We start from the raw sequence: 14072 nt of genomic DNA on the forward strand, positions 1-14072 counted from the left end.
ACCATCTCGAAAACGTTTCATTGGTAATCTTGCGGGCCCGACTAGACGCGTTGGGGCGTGTGAAGCGCGCATGCTCGACCTTCGCCCTCGCAATTGCGGCTTGGTGGCAGCTGTGAATCACCTCTTCTTGCTAAAGTAGCAACACATTGCGGTGAATGCAGTACGAGAGCTCGACTGCGTCGTTCAACGCCGGTTCGGGAGACAAGAGGTCGGAGAATTCACTCCGAGCCGACTTTACGACTGGACGTTCCCGGTCCAGCCCAGCTAGTTACGCCGCGCTCGAGCGGGAACGCAATGCGCGTGCATGCAGCAGACAGCCGAGGCAGCACGACAGCACCAGCTCGGTCGGCAGCGGGAGGAAGCTTCGTTGTCGAGTTGCGTGAGGCGAGGCGAGCACTGTCTGCCACTCACACCAGACCGGCGGCGCAGGTCGGAAAGAGGCCTTTGAGCGGTGCACGTACGCCGAAACGCATTGAAAGCTCCACTTGGACGAGCACAGAGAAGGAGGATAAGCAAGAGTGACCAGCCCAAGACAGGCTGCGAGCGAGCCTACGAGGCGAGCAGCGACAATGAGCAGCGCAGTGAGCTATCGAGGGCCTTTCCGGACCCCGCTGGACCGCCCTGCCCACCCGTGCGACGCTGTGCCAGTCCAGCAAGTCGAGGTGGAGGAGCGCAAGGTTTAAGTCGGCGGCCACCGCACGCAGGGCAGCGAGAGTGGCGGCGCTCGTGAGCTGCGAGTCTGGCGAGTGCGCCCGACGTGGTCCTGCCCGAGTAGCTGCCGTGGCGAGAGCGCGAGAGCGGGGCGAGGGCCGTCGAGCTTTGCCGCGCGCGCTCGCCGTGTCGCGGCGCTGCTGCTCGCCGTTCTCCCTCTTCCTCCGGAGCCCAGTTCACAAGTGCGTGGAGCAGCACAGAGCGCGCACGGGCACGCCAGCTGACCTCCTGTCCCCCGCAGTGTCGGAGAGCCTCGTCTTCAAGGGATCGTGCGCCCGCTCTCGTCTCCCCCTCGTCTCGCTCTCGAGGGCCCGACTCGCTGACGCCGCTCCCTCGCCCCGCCCCGCCTGACCGTTGGTCTGAACAGGCTTGTCGGCCACAAGTGCGTCTGCTCTGCCCCGCCGTGTCCCGCCCACGCGCCTCCCTCGAGCTGACCCCGTCCCCCCCGTGTCCGTCCTTTTTTCCTGCGCCCAACCTCGCACCCGCCTTCCCCTCCAACCTTTCCTTCCTTCCTCTCCCTTCACCTCGTCTCACCACCAAAAGGGGCGATGTCACGGCCATCGCGACGTCGTCGGAGAACCCCGACATGATCTTGACCGCCTCGCGCGACAAGACCATCATCATGTGGTCGCTCACCCGTGACGATGTGCGTCCTCTTGCGCCATTCTGCGCTGTCATCGTGGCGTTCCTCGGGCGATTTGGGTGGAGCGGGTCATCGGGATGGCGCCAGGCAGGCTTGGCTGGAGCTCGTCATCGGGGGCTAGAGCAGGGCGGCCAGGCGATGCGGCTGGCGGAATTAGGGGCCGGCGGTTGCGCACAGGGTGCAAGACAGGTCAGAGCAGGGCACTGACGCTCTCTGCACCCGTAACTACAGGCGTCGTTCGGCTACCCCAAGCGCATCCTCCACGGCCACAACGGCTTCGTCTCGGACGTCGTCATCTCGTCCGACGGCCAGTTTGCCCTCTCGGCGTCGTGGGACAAGACCCTCCGCCTCTGGGACCTCAACACCGGCCTCACGACCCGCCGCTTTGTCGGCCACACCTCGGACGTTCTCTCGGTCTCGTTCTCCGCCGACAACCGCCAGATCGTCTCGGGCTCGCGTGACCGCACGATCAAGCTCTGGAACACCCTCGGCGAGTGCAAGTTCAACATCACCGAGGACGGCCACTCGGAGTGGGTCTCGTGCGTCCGCTTCTCGCCCAACCCGATGAACCCGGTCATCGTCTCGGCTGGCTGGGACAAGGTCGTCAAGGTGTGCACTCGTCCCTCTTGTTCTCCTGCGTGTGCGTGCTGCGGTGCTGCGTGCGATGCGCGCCCTTTCCCACTCTTCCCTCCCTCCCCTTCCGACAAGAGCCGCGACGGCTCGACGAGACGTGATGATCCCATACTTGATATATTTGCTACTTCAGAGGGACTATCTACCCCTATGAGAACATCAATTTATCCACCAAGATCGCTGATCCCTCGTCGACGCCGTCGCGCTCGCTCCACGTCGCCTGTCCTGCGGGAGGTTTGCCTCCCCAGGCTTGCGCATGGATTACCCGCATCGCACCGCGCCCGCACCCGCACACGCACGCACGCACGCACGCACGAGTCGTGCGCAGTGTACTGACGTGCTTGCTCGGTTTGCGCAGGTTTGGGAGCTCTCGAAGTGCAAGCTCCGCACCAACCACTTTGGCCACACCGGTTACATCTCGACCGTCACCGTCTCGCCGGATGGCTCGCTCTGCGCGTCGGGCGGCAAGGACGGCATCACGATGCTCTGGGACCTCAACGAGGGCAAGCACCTCTACTCGCTCGAGGCCGGCGACGCCATCAACGCGCTCGTCTTCTCGCCGAACCGCTACTGGCTCTGCGCCGCCACGGCGTCGTCGATCAAGATCTTCGACCTCGAGAGCAAGAGCATCGTTGACGAGATCCGCCCCGAGTTCACCAACGGTGCGTTGCCTCGCCCCGCGTCTCCCGCTCCTGTTGCTGACCCGCTCTTTCGCGACCGACAGTCGGCAAGGGTCGCGAGCCGGAGTGCACCTCCTTGGCCTGGAGCGCTGACGGCGGGCTTTTGTTCGCTGGCTACACCGACAGCGAGGTCCGCGTCTACACCGTTGTCGCATGAGCGTGAGCACGAGCGTGCGAAGTGTGTGGAACGAGTTGCGGTTGAAAACCCTTTTCCCCTGTTGTGTGTTCACGGAGACTGGCGTTGAGCTGGGCATTCCGTCTCCTCTCTTTTCTCCCTCCCCTTTCTTTACGGCACTGGCAGGCGGGTGCAGGTGGTGCAACACCGTTCTGTCGGGTCGACACCGCTAAGTCCGGCCCGAGAAGTGGAAGCTGTGTGCAGTGCCTCTTGCTTTGATGCTGTCTGCAAGCTCGTCCCTCGCCGTGCCCACTGCGTCGACGATGTGGTCACCACCAAGCGAGGCGGTGCACACCCGTCCCTCCTCCTTCACATTCCGCTCCCTTCGCTCACACGATGCAGCGTGACCTGCTCAAGTCGCGACTTTCGCGCCTGCCTCAGCTGCCAGCGCTTGACCCGCCTGGCGGCGAAGTCGAGGAGCTCGATGCCGATGAAGCTGCCGAAGCGCTCGACTCGTTTGACCCGACCGCGCCAGCCGTGCGGTGCGTCTTTGCTGCTCTCAGGCATCTCTAGAGAGTCAACTGACGCAAGCGAGGCAAACAGGACTTCGCGCCGCCGCATCGGCGCCCTCGCGTCTTCCCCCGCCGCATCCGCGCAGTACGCGCCTCTCTCGGCCGAGGGCTCGTTTGCCGAGGCGCTCGAGGTCGACGTGCCCGTGCAGAACGTCTGGGCGGGGACCGTCGGCGCGAGTACGGCACAGTTCCGCGTGTACTACACTCCCCCTCCCGCTCCGACGACGATGGGAGGTGGGGCCGACGCCGACGACGCGCACGAAGCGGGTGGTCCGGGAGGGAACGGCGTCGTCTTCGTGTGCGTGCACGGAGCGGGATACAGCGCGCTCTCGTTCGCCGAGCTGGCAAAGCAGCTGGTCGAACCGGACGAGGACGGCAGGGCGAGGGGGAGGATTGGCGTGCTGGCTTACGATGCGCGGGGACACGGTGCGTTTCTTCTCCTGACGAGTGCTTCGAGAATCTGCTGACGACGTCCATCACACAGGCAAAACGCGGCTGCCAGATCTTGCAGACGGGGCGGAGGGCGGCAAGGTGGTCGACATGTCGCTCGAGAACCTCGGCGCCGACCTCGTCTCGCTGCTACGCACGCTCTTTCCCGATCGAAGAACCGCTCCAGCGTTGGTGCTGGTCGGGCACAGCATGGTGCGCGAGTCCCGCTCCTCGAGGCAGTTTCCGCTCAGCTGAGACTGGCTTCTATACGTGGGTCGGGGTCCGCGACAGGGAGGAGCAGTCGTTGCCGAGGCGTGCAACACGATACAGAAGGAAGTGACTGACGTTACGGGCGTCGCTGTGGTCGACGTGGTTGAGGGTACGTTGTCCCCGCTGTCAAGCCTTCTCAACCGTCGACTGACTTCGTTGCCGTTGGGGCAGGGACCGCTATCGAGGCTTTGCCAGGCATGGCTGCACTCGTCGCAGGCCTGCCGCAGTCGTTCGACTCGCAGGCCGATGCTATCGCCTGGCAGTACGCTCCTCCCCTCTGCTCTCCTTTCTTCCCTCTTCCGCGGAGGCTGACCACTCCGACACCCAGCGTGCACTCGCGCACGATCAACAACCTCGCCTCGGCGCGCATCTCGGTCCCGCCGCTGATCAGGCCCGCAGACCCCGCCGCAGCCGCGGGTTCAGAGGGCCCGTACGTCTGGCGCGCGCGGCTCGCAGAAACGGAGCCGTACTGGCGAGGTGCGCGCCGCTCCTATCGTATCAGTCTTGTGTGCTCCCGCGGCAAGCGAGGCTGATGGGGTGCTTCGATGGACGGACCACAGGTTGGTTCACGGGCTTGAGCAACAAATTCCTCGGGTGCAGGGCGGCGAAACTGCTCCTCCTCGCTGGCACAGACCGGCTCGACAAGGAGCTCCTGATCGGGCAGATGCAGGGTGCGTGGTTGTGGGCTCGAAGCTGACGCCGGTCCTCCCAGGCTCCGGCTTGCGAAAGCGGGAAAGAAGCTTACATCGCTTTCTTGACCACCGCAGGCAAGTACCAGCTCGAGGTGTACCCGGATGTCGGACACTGCGTGCACGAGGTGCGTTCGGCCTCTTTGTGCCTCATCCGCTGTTGCACTCCGGTCGAGCAAGCGCAGCTGATTCATGCTCTGGTGCGAACGCAGGACGCGCCCGAGCGGACTGCCGAGACTTTGCTTTCTTTCTGGGAGCGCAACGACCGGACAGACGTGCTGCGAGGGGTCAAGAAGGTCGGAGAGGCCTGAAACGCCGCCGGGTGCAGCGTTGAACGGCTCCCGAGAAGGCAGGAGAGACGCAAGGCCGTGAGCGCTTGACGGGGCGGAAAAGCACTGCTAGTTGTACACGGGAGAGCTGAACAGACGGAACGATGGGGAACAACAGGCGGGTGTAGGCGAGCGAAGAAAAGGGAGGGGGGGAACGACGATGCGAGCGAGAGGAGAGGGTATCATGCTAGAGTCCGGTCGCGCTTAGACTGCGCGCGGACGAAAGTGTGAGCATATTCGCCTTGTGGGCAACAAGACGAAACAGGTAGCGCACTCTGAAAGACGCTGTCGCGGTAGTTTTTGCGCGACTTGCCGTCCTCGGAGCGCAAGATCTCGCCAATCTGTGAGCGGCTCAAAGTCAGTATCCTCTGTTCCCTCACACTTACAAGTGGGCTGACGCACCTCGGGATCAGGGTTGAGGCCGAGCTTCTCAGCACGCTCGAAGCGCTCGAGACGGCTGCGCGAACGGATGTCAGGCCTCTACGTCTCCAGCCTTCAGCGGTGACAGCGGCGCACCTGATCCGGCTGCACGGTCCGTACTCCTCCTCGGCATCAAACACGCGCAAGATGATCTCGATGTCGTCCATCTCCTCAGGGTGGACTGCGCCGTTCCGGAGGGAAAGTGGTCAGCTCGCTCAAGTCCCGCCAACATCGCCTCGCTGCGAGCAGGAAGAAGCGGACGTACTCGCGGGTCCCATCTTGCGCTTCGCCTCCTTGTACAACTTGGGGTACAGCCCGCTCAAGCTCGATTTCGGCGCTCGCGCCGGAGTGACGTCTCTCGCGGCGCCGCTGCTCCCGCCGCTGTCCTGGCGCGCGAGGCCACTCGCCGCCTTCTTGCCCGTCCCGCCCGTCGCAGAGAGCGACTTCTTGGTCGAGCCGAAGCCGAGGGAGGGCGAGGCTTTGGTCGATGAGGCCGACTTGGACGACGTCGAGCGGGATTTGGGCGGCATCGCGGGCGGGGGTTGTGCTGATTCGGTCTGTTCGAAGAGTGGTGTCAGTCGACCTCAGTCTCGCAGCTGGCCCAGTCTGCGTTGCGGAGCCCGCGATCGGGACCAGCAGGCCGACGAGGCGGGACCGGACCAGGTAACGCGCTACAGCCCTCGCAGGCGTGCGCGACCACGGCTCGAGGACTTATAGGGCTCACCTGAATAGGTTGGAAGGGTCTGTGCACCGTCTCCGGCGAGTGTGACGATGAGGAGCGAGATGTCAGAAGGAGAGGGCGGAGCGGGCCGAGGTCAAGAGCTTACAGCGACTCAAGAGGGCTTTCTGAGGCACAGACCACGCAGCGTGAGTCTACAGAGCCGTCTGGCAGGACAGAGTGGTACCGGACGAAACGCTTTCCGGTTGACCTCTTTTCACTCAACCCTCTCGATCGTAAAGAGCTGCCCGACGCACACGTCGCGACGGCAATTTGCGCCCCAGTAGCAGAGCGCGACAGGTTCGTTATTGTCCTTGCAACGTGCGAGAAAGAAGGGAAACGCAAGAGACGGGCCTTGGAGGAATACGACAACGGGGAGATGGCGAAAGGAGCGAGACGACGAATGCGGAGCGGAATGGAGAGAATGGCGACGGCAGAGAAATGAGCTGCAAGAAAGGCGAATGAGGGTATAGAGCGCGGGAGAAAGGGCGGGATGCACAGGTCAGCGGCTGAGGATGCTGGCGTTGAGTTCGGCGAGAGGAGCGAGCTCCTTCTTCTCGACGAGCTTGAACTGTGGGTTGAGAAACGTCAGATCGGTTGAAGGAAACAGGGGCACAGCAATCACGCACCTCGTCGACGAAGAAGAGGAAGTGCGCAAAGGAGGTGTTCAGGTGGGCTGCGTGAGGAGGACGAATGTGCGTGAGCTTCAGAACGAGGGACCCGGTGCTTCTTCTGCTCTCGCAGAGCGAGCACCGAGCTCGGATGCACAGCGACGCACCTTCAATACTCAGGGCACACAGCTGCGCAAAGTGGTGGTTGTAGAGATGCGCGTACACGCGGAACAACCGCCGCACGATCGACTTGACCGTTGCCGGGAACGTCTTGGGGAATGGCACGCCTACAGGAGGCAGGACTCAGCAGATCGCTCGACAGCGCAGCAACGGAGAGGTCGAGGAGGCTCTGAACGAACCGATCTTGCTCGGGAAGAGGGCCTCGTCGTCGAGCATGCCCTGCACCCAGTTCATCAGGTTGTCGACGTACTCTGCAAAACAACAGGTCAGAGCTCGTCAGATTGTGTTGAGCGGGTCGATGAGTCGGGCGAAGCGGCGAAACGCCCAGCGCACCGGGTGCCGACATCTTGGTCGGCTTCTTGTACCGCACGCCGTCCTGCCAGTGGTACTCGAACCGCGGGCCGGCACACATGACGGGGCACTCTTGCGGCGTGCAAAACTCGGTCACGCAGCCGTACTGCGCAGGGTTCGCGGATCAGCGAGGAGGCTCGAGGTGGGGGCCGAGAACGAGAGACGGACGAGCATGTTGATCTGGTTGAAGAAGTCGACGGCTGCAAGCGAGAGCCGAGTAAGTACACGCGGAAGGCGGAAGGCGGAAGGAGGAAGGGCGCACTGTTGACTGCGAGCCATTCGTTCAGGTCCTCGCCTTCGGGGAGGAGGACGGCATCTCGCAAGTTGCCCGAGCCGAGCCTGCGTTCCTGAATGCGTCAGCCCACGTCCTCAGATATGCTCGACACGACACACGTCTGCTCGGCGTATCTGCAAGCAGTGCACTCAAGGTCAGCCGACGTCTCCGGGCGAGAGGAAGCGAGTCCGACTGTGCGCAACGCACTTCTTGAGCTGGTAGGCGCGCGTGCTGTTGTCGTTCTTGGCTCCCCGCGGCTTGAACGTGCGGTTCTTTGCGCTGCAGGATGGTGCCGACGGGCGCGACGATGCGTGAGCTCTCGGTGCGGCACGAGCGAGAGAGGGGAGAGCGCGAAGGTGACGCACAGTCCGCCAACGGTGCCGAAGAAGCTCATCGTATGCTTGGCAAGGTCCTCTGCGTCGCTAGAGCAGCCAGGCGAACGGGGAGGTGGGGACGAGAGCCACTCGTCGCCCGTCGCTCAACTTGCGATCGCACAGGCGCGAGCGCGCCTCTCTTCCGCTCTTCGCAGCGGATCAGAACTCGGGCAAGAGAGTGCTTGCAAGCACGCGACAGTCTGGCCAGAAAGACGCGCGCATACAGCTGTCTCGCCGCAGGCCGCTGCCCAGGAACTATTAAACGGCCCTTGAATTGCGCTGTTTCATACGCTCTACATGAGAGTCCGCCCTCTACTTGTGCTTGAGGATCTCCTTCGAGACAACCTTGCCTGTACGGGAGTCGACAAGCTTCAGTCAGCAGCGGTAGCGAGAGGGCAGCCTCCGCCGAAACGAGGACGACCCGCGACGTACCGTCCTTGTCGAGCTTGTAGACGATGGGGACGCCCGTCTCGAGCTCGGTGTTGACGATCTGCTCGCCGGTCATGCCCTCGAGCTCCTTGATCATGGCGCGGAGCGAGTTGCCGTGCGCGGCGACGAGCACCTTCTCGCCGCGCTTGACGCGCGGGACAATCTCGGCCTCGTAGTACGGCAGGACGCGCTTCGACGTGAGCTCGAGCGACTCGCCGCCGGGGGGAGGGACGTCGTACGAGCGGCGCCAGATGTGGACCTGCTCGTCACCCCACTTCTTGCGTGCTGTGGACGAGGCAGAATCGTCAGCCACTCTCTCCAGTTCTACGCCTGCCTAGGCTCTGCAACAGAGCATGGGCAATAGCGAGATGCAGCGAGCGGACGCACCGTCGTCCTTGTTGAGGCCCGTAAGCTCGCCGTAGTCGCGCTCGTTGAGGTCCTGGCTCTTGCGGACCTCGAGGCCCTCCTGGCCGATCTCCTTGAGGATGATCTCGAGCGTCTTGTTGGCGCGCTGGAGGACCGACGTGTACGCGACGTCAAAGTGCGTAAACCCGCCCGCCTTGAGGTTCTTGCCGCCCTCGAGCGCCTCGGACTGGCCCTTCTCGGTGAGTGCCGGGTCCTTCCAGCTGGGTGAAGAGGACGAATCGAGGTCAGCGGGAAGCGAGGTGGCTCGCAAGGGCGGCAAGCAGGCACGCACCCGGTGAAGAGGTTGAGCTGCCGCGGGCGAAGGAGCGAGAGGTCAGCCAAGCTGTACTTTGCGCGGTCTCACCCCGTGCGCACCTTGTTCCACTCAGACTCGCCTGCACAGGGAACGAGGGGCAGCGTGAGCGGGAGTGCGCGCAAGTAGCTTCGGGAGATGACGGAGAAGACGCACCGTGCCTGCAGGGTCGCGAAGCCGCACGATAGAGAGCGGGTTAGCAGGGGAAGAGGCAAGCAGGAGCTCAGCACGGCGGACCTGACGAGGACGAGCTGCACGCGCGAGAGGCTCAGCTCGATCGGGTCAGGCAGCGACGACGAGGACGGGAAAGGCGCACGAGCGATTCCTGGTTGGCAGCCATTGGTGTGTATAGCTGTGCGTGCTGTGCGTCAGTGTCTGCGAGCTGTGCAGGTCTTTGCAGCGACGCACGAGGTGGTGGGTGGAGGGGAGAAGAGCAAGCGACCTTGTCGATGAGAGCAGATCAAGATACAGTTGTCTCGGCTCGAGCAAGTCTGTGGAAGAGTAGAGGGAACGCAATGCAACGACAAGAACAGCTACAACACGCTGAATCAGAACAAGGTCAACTCCAACCTAGCCATGCGACCCCTATCCACCTCCGCTCAACCCGCCGGCGTCGCCCTCAGCGTGTGCCCGCGGTTCCGCACGCTAAACATAAAGTTGGTGAGCGTCTCGGCCTCCTTGAGACTGTCGCGCTTCTCCCAGTGCTGCGTCGCGCGCGCCGCGAGCCGCTCGACGACGCGGTGCGGCTCGTCGAACGCCGACAGGCCCGCGAACTCGGGCGTCTTGGGCTCGAGCCACGGTCGCTGCGTCGCTGACCCGCCGCCGTTGAGCCCAGCCGCCCCTGCGGGCTCGTCGGCGCCCGCTTCGGCGCCGCCGGACGGTCCTGCCGCCCCACCGGCACCTCCCTGAGCAGCCTCGTCGATCTGCATCTGCATCTCGGCCTGCCTCTGCTGCTGCTGTTGCTGGGCGGCCTCTATCCGGGCGTTGCGCGCCGCAGGGACGTACGTCTGCCGTGCGCGGCGGACGGCGAGCGCGCGGCCTTGCAGCGGCGGGTGGAGCGTCTCGGGGAGGGCGGGGACGGGGAAGACGGCGTGGTGGTACGAGAGGGAGCCCTGGGGTTCGAAGAGGCCGTCTGCACACGTGCACGAGGTCAGCACGAAGTGCACGAGTGACCACGAGAAGTGGTACGCACAGCGAGAGAGGTAGCGCTGCAGGGCGTCGGGCGGGAACGACGCGAGCGAGAGGACGGGCTGCCGCGCGTGCTGGTGCTGCTGCTCGTACTGGCTCTGCTGCTGCTGCTGTGCCAGCGCGTGCGACGACGCGGCGCGCTGCTGCGCCTCCTGCTGCGCCTTGTAGTTGGCTTTCGTGCGCGACGTCGTCGGCGCGGTCCCCGGGTAGAAGTCTGGGTCGAGATTGGCGCGCCGGCGCTTGCCGCCTGCGCCCGAGGTGCCGGCGGAATCGTAGCCGCTCATTGCGGGCGAGCGTCGCACGAGTTGCGCGAGAGGAAGATCGAGGAGCACGGGGCGGGCGGGGCGGACGACACAGCGTGCAGGCAGCCGGCAGATGTGCCCACGGAGCGTCTGTAAGGGCTGTCGAGTGTGGTCAAGCTCTCACTGGAGCTCTCGAGCTGCGTGCACAAAGCAGAGACGGGCGCTCGTCGGGACTCGGGACCGCCTCGGCGGATCCAACCTGTCTCACCGCGGTCACACCCCGACAGGCTGATTCAAAAAAAGCTCACACAGCGTGTCAGACTGTAACAGACCGAATGCCGGCCTGCAGGCCCTGTCCGAATGACGCGACTCGGACGACGAGGTGGAGCCGAGAGTTCAAAGTCGCCGGAGTCCGCCCTCTGCGCTCGTCTCGCTCGTTCCAAGCTGCAGGCGAGGATGGCCCTCCACGCAGCTGCAACCGCACTCGCTGCCGCCTCGGGCGCAGCCTACTTCGACGCCCTCTGGCGCGTCGGCGAAGACCTCCGACTCGCTCGAGGAATCGCCCGCTCGCGCATCGCTCTCGCCCTCGGCGACCGCAGGGACACCAACAGCTTGTACTACATCTTTGAGGATGCCGTCAGGCGCAGGGGCAAGAACGACTGCTACGTCTGCGAGGGAGTCACTTGGTCGTGGAACGACGTCGCCGATGGTGAGCCTGGCTTTCCCGCATCCGAGGGCTTCCGTACACTTTGCTCTGCTGTCTGCGCGGTGCTGCAATCGTTCTCGAAGGCGCGTCAGACCGGTCAAGGCTGAATGAGCTGACATGGCCCTCGTCTTTCCTTCCTTCCCTTCCGCTCGCAGCTTCGAACCGCCTCGCACACTGGTTCCTCGCCCAAAACCTGCAGCGTGGCGACACCATCGCTTTGTACATGCCGAACAAGCCAGCGTACGCCATCATCTGGCTCGCCTGCCTCGCAATTGACGTGTGAGTCCTGCTCTCGCTCGCGTCCATGTCTTCGAGAGCTGACGGTGCCCCTCATCCAACCGGCAGAGTCCCTGCGTTCATCAACTACAATCTCACCGACAAGGGCCTGGAGCACTGCATCAACGTCGCCAAGCCCAAGCTCGTTCTCTACGAGTCGGACCTCGCGCCCGCCATCGCAGACATCGCCGCGTCGCTCCGCACCACAAACTCGGCGCTCCAGTTCGCGCGCTGGGATGACCGTTTCTCTTCCAGCAGCGGCGGGAAGGAGAAGAGTGCGCGCGGCATCGACGGCGAGGTCAGGCTCGACGAGGGCGTCCTGAGCCGGTACAGCGCCGAGCGCATCCCGAACGAGCGCAGGAGTGGGATCAAGTGGTCGAGCCCGTGCTGCTTGATCTACACCTCTGGGTCCGTCTTCCGTTCTCGAGCTGCCTGCTCACGGGTTCTGACGTTCGCGAGCTCGCAGGACGACTGGCTTGCCGAAAGCTGCGCTCACGCTGCACGGACGCGCTCGCACTGCCGCAACCGTGCGTCCACCTGATTTTCTCCACTTCTGAGCGTGATACTGATCGTTGCTTGCTCCGCAGGTCTGGACGACGCTCAACTCGTTCTCGCGCTCTTCGCGCATCTACACCCCAATGCCTCTCGTCCGTCCACCCGCCCCCATCGCTCCTCGTTTATTCACTGATAGATTCTCCTTCGGGCAGTATCATTCGACCGCCGCGATCCTCGCCGTCTGCGTCGGGTGGAACGCCGGCGCCACGGTCGTCATCGGCCGCAAGTTCTCGGCGACGCGATTCTGGCGCGACGTGCGCGAGAGCCGCGCCAACGCCATCCAGTATGTCGGCGAAGGTGTGCATGCTCCTCTCTCTCGCGACAAGCTGGAGTGAGACTGAGAGCGCGTGGAACGCGCAGTGCTGAGGTACCTCCTGGCGACGCCGCCGAGCGAGATGGACAAGAAGCACGAGGTGCGACTCGCGTACGGCAATGGGTGCAGGCCAGGTGCGCTTTCGCTCTTCGGTCCTTTCCAGGACCTCAGCTTGCGCCGTACTGACCCGACTTCGCTGCGCAGATGTCCGTCCTCTCGTTTCTCGCTTTCGAGCGAGAATCTGGTAAAGTTGCCATGCTGACCACTCACTCGCTCTGCGTGCGTGCAGGTGTGGGAGAAATTCCGCGAACGGTTCGGCGTGCGCGTCATCTCCGAGTTCTTCGCCTCGTCCGAAGGTGCGCTCCGTCTCGGTCCCCACCTCTCTCCCCTCTAGTGCCGCGCACTGACGGCGATCAGTGCAGGCAACGGCTCGCTCTTTAACTACAACGGCAACTCGTTCGGCGCGGGCGCGGTCGGCAAGGAAGGGCTCATCGTCGGGTCGTTCCAGAGCAAGAAGCAGGTCCTGCTCCGCGTCGACCCGCTCACCGAAGAGCCGGCACGGGATGAGCGGGGCTTGTGCATCCGCGTGCGTGAAGTCTTGTCAAACTTTCTCTGTGCGTCACGCTGACGGGGACTTGCGGCGGTAGGCGGGCACGAACGAACCGGGTGAGCTGGTGATCCTTATCGACAATTCTTCGCCGTACCAGGTGCGCTGCCCTCGCCCCCTCTCCTCACTCAGAAGCATACCTGACAACCCCGCGCAGGCCTTTGCTGGATACTACAACAACACGTCTGCGACCGAGAAGAAGATCCTCCGCTCGGTGCTCGCGCCGGGCGACACCTACTTCCGCACGGGCGACCTCCTACGCCGCGACGCCGACGGGCACTGGTACTTTGCCGACCGCTTGGGCGACACGTTCCGTTGGAAGAGCGAGAACGTCGCGACGACTAGCGTTGCTGAGGTACTCGGCGAGATCGTCAAGGAGGCCAACGTGTACGGCGTGACCGGTGCGCTTTCGTCGCTGTCACTTACGGATCCGATAGCATCACTGACTGCTTGTATTGCTGCCGCCAGTCCCCTCGCACGAAGGGCGCGCCGGGTGCGCCGCGATCCCCCAGTCGGCTGGGCCGGTCGACCTCGCGCAGCTCGCGGCGCACGTGCAGCTCAAGCTGCCCAAGTACGCCCAGCCGCTCTTCATCCGCCTCGTCAAAGCGTGCGTGCCTCCCTCTTCCTCTACGCGCTGCGAGTCAAGCGGAACTGACGAGGCGCGCTCTGCCGGGAACGGGCGACAGCCTCGAGTCGACGGGCACGGGCAAGCAGCTCAAGGTCGTCCTGCGCAACGAGGGCGTCGACCCGGCGCTCGTCGGCGGCGACCCGGTGTACTGGCTGCACCCGGACAAGCGGACCTATGTCCCGTTCACGCGCAACGACTGGGACGTGCTGCGTGCGGGCAAAGTCAAGCTGTAGAGATCGGACTCGCGCTTCTTTTGTCATGTGTGAAGACAGTCTGTAGCTTGTGTGTAGCTCGCTTCCCTTCTTGTGCAAGTATTGTGGCAGGTTGCGCTCCACTTCAGCGAGGACGAGTCCCGACTTGGCCGCCTCCTCGTTGCGACCTCATTCGCCTCGCTTCCCATCCCGTGCGGTG

At 64.0% G+C, this 14072-nt stretch overlaps 7 protein-coding genes across 7 annotated transcripts; 3 read left to right on the top strand and 4 right to left on the bottom strand.

Annotated features, from left to right (window-relative positions):
• Nucleotides 1–155: 155 nt before the first annotated feature.
• Nucleotides 156–2824, top strand: JCM10292_001717 (WD40 repeat domain-containing protein; the record flags this gene model as incomplete). Its single annotated transcript, XM_076648669.1, has 7 exons — nt 156–192; nt 953–980; nt 1079–1093; nt 1255–1357; nt 1586–1963; nt 2346–2649; nt 2712–2824. 7 exons carry the CDS (start codon nt 156–158, stop codon nt 2822–2824), a joined length of 978 nt encoding a protein of 325 aa, XP_076505858.1.
• Nucleotides 2825–3178: 354 nt separating this feature from the next.
• On the top strand, nt 3179–5053 carry PPE1 (phosphoprotein phosphatase methylesterase 1; the record flags this gene model as incomplete). Its single annotated transcript, XM_076648670.1, has 9 exons — nt 3179–3324; nt 3386–3780; nt 3839–3996; nt 4075–4162; nt 4225–4315; nt 4382–4530; nt 4614–4724; nt 4821–4870; nt 4955–5053. The coding sequence occupies 9 exons, from the start codon at nt 3179–3181 to the stop codon at nt 5051–5053; spliced, it is 1287 nt and encodes a 428-aa protein (XP_076505859.1).
• Nucleotides 5054–5275: 222 nt separating this feature from the next.
• Nucleotides 5276–6021, bottom strand: JCM10292_001719 (uncharacterized protein; the record flags this gene model as incomplete). Its single annotated transcript, XM_076648671.1, has 5 exons — nt 5276–5280; nt 5346–5412; nt 5474–5528; nt 5588–5672; nt 5757–6021. 5 exons carry the CDS (start codon nt 6019–6021, stop codon nt 5276–5278), a joined length of 477 nt encoding a protein of 158 aa, XP_076505860.1.
• Nucleotides 6022–6711: 690 nt separating this feature from the next.
• On the bottom strand, nt 6712–8019 carry JCM10292_001720 (Mob1/phocein family protein; the record flags this gene model as incomplete). The annotated part of the gene is made up of 10 exons (XM_076648672.1): nt 6712–6780; nt 6839–6885; nt 6988–7107; nt 7180–7251; nt 7334–7457; nt 7520–7551; nt 7614–7690; nt 7745–7759; nt 7833–7904; nt 7991–8019. 10 exons carry the CDS (start codon nt 8017–8019, stop codon nt 6712–6714), a joined length of 657 nt encoding a protein of 218 aa, XP_076505861.1.
• A 292-nt stretch (nt 8020–8311) lies between these two features.
• On the bottom strand, nt 8312–9486 carry JCM10292_001721 (uncharacterized protein; the record flags this gene model as incomplete). The annotated part of the gene is made up of 8 exons (XM_076648673.1): nt 8312–8349; nt 8432–8713; nt 8816–9054; nt 9126–9142; nt 9209–9228; nt 9303–9307; nt 9384–9397; nt 9463–9486. 8 exons carry the CDS (start codon nt 9484–9486, stop codon nt 8312–8314), a joined length of 639 nt encoding a protein of 212 aa, XP_076505862.1.
• A 259-nt stretch (nt 9487–9745) lies between these two features.
• JCM10292_001722 (uncharacterized protein) lies at nt 9746–10618 on the bottom strand (the record flags this gene model as incomplete). The annotated part of the gene is made up of 2 exons (XM_076648674.1): nt 9746–10278; nt 10339–10618. 2 exons carry the CDS (start codon nt 10616–10618, stop codon nt 9746–9748), a joined length of 813 nt encoding a protein of 270 aa, XP_076505863.1.
• Nucleotides 10619–11032: 414 nt separating this feature from the next.
• FAT1 (long-chain fatty acid transporter FAT1) lies at nt 11033–13894 on the top strand (the record flags this gene model as incomplete). Its single annotated transcript, XM_076648675.1, has 14 exons — nt 11033–11285; nt 11438–11561; nt 11628–11966; nt 12025–12085; nt 12146–12205; nt 12266–12410; nt 12474–12560; nt 12631–12644; nt 12716–12782; nt 12849–13012; nt 13074–13133; nt 13191–13434; nt 13502–13640; nt 13720–13894. The coding sequence occupies 14 exons, from the start codon at nt 11033–11035 to the stop codon at nt 13892–13894; spliced, it is 1932 nt and encodes a 643-aa protein (XP_076505864.1).
• Nucleotides 13895–14072: the final 178 nt, after the last annotated feature.

Source organism: Rhodotorula paludigena (genome assembly GCF_050403205.1).
Source record: "Rhodotorula paludigena JCM10292 DNA, Rt_paludigena_JCM10292v1_ctg17, whole genome shotgun sequence".
Taxonomy (NCBI): Eukaryota; Fungi; Basidiomycota; class Microbotryomycetes; order Sporidiobolales; family Sporidiobolaceae; genus Rhodotorula; species Rhodotorula paludigena.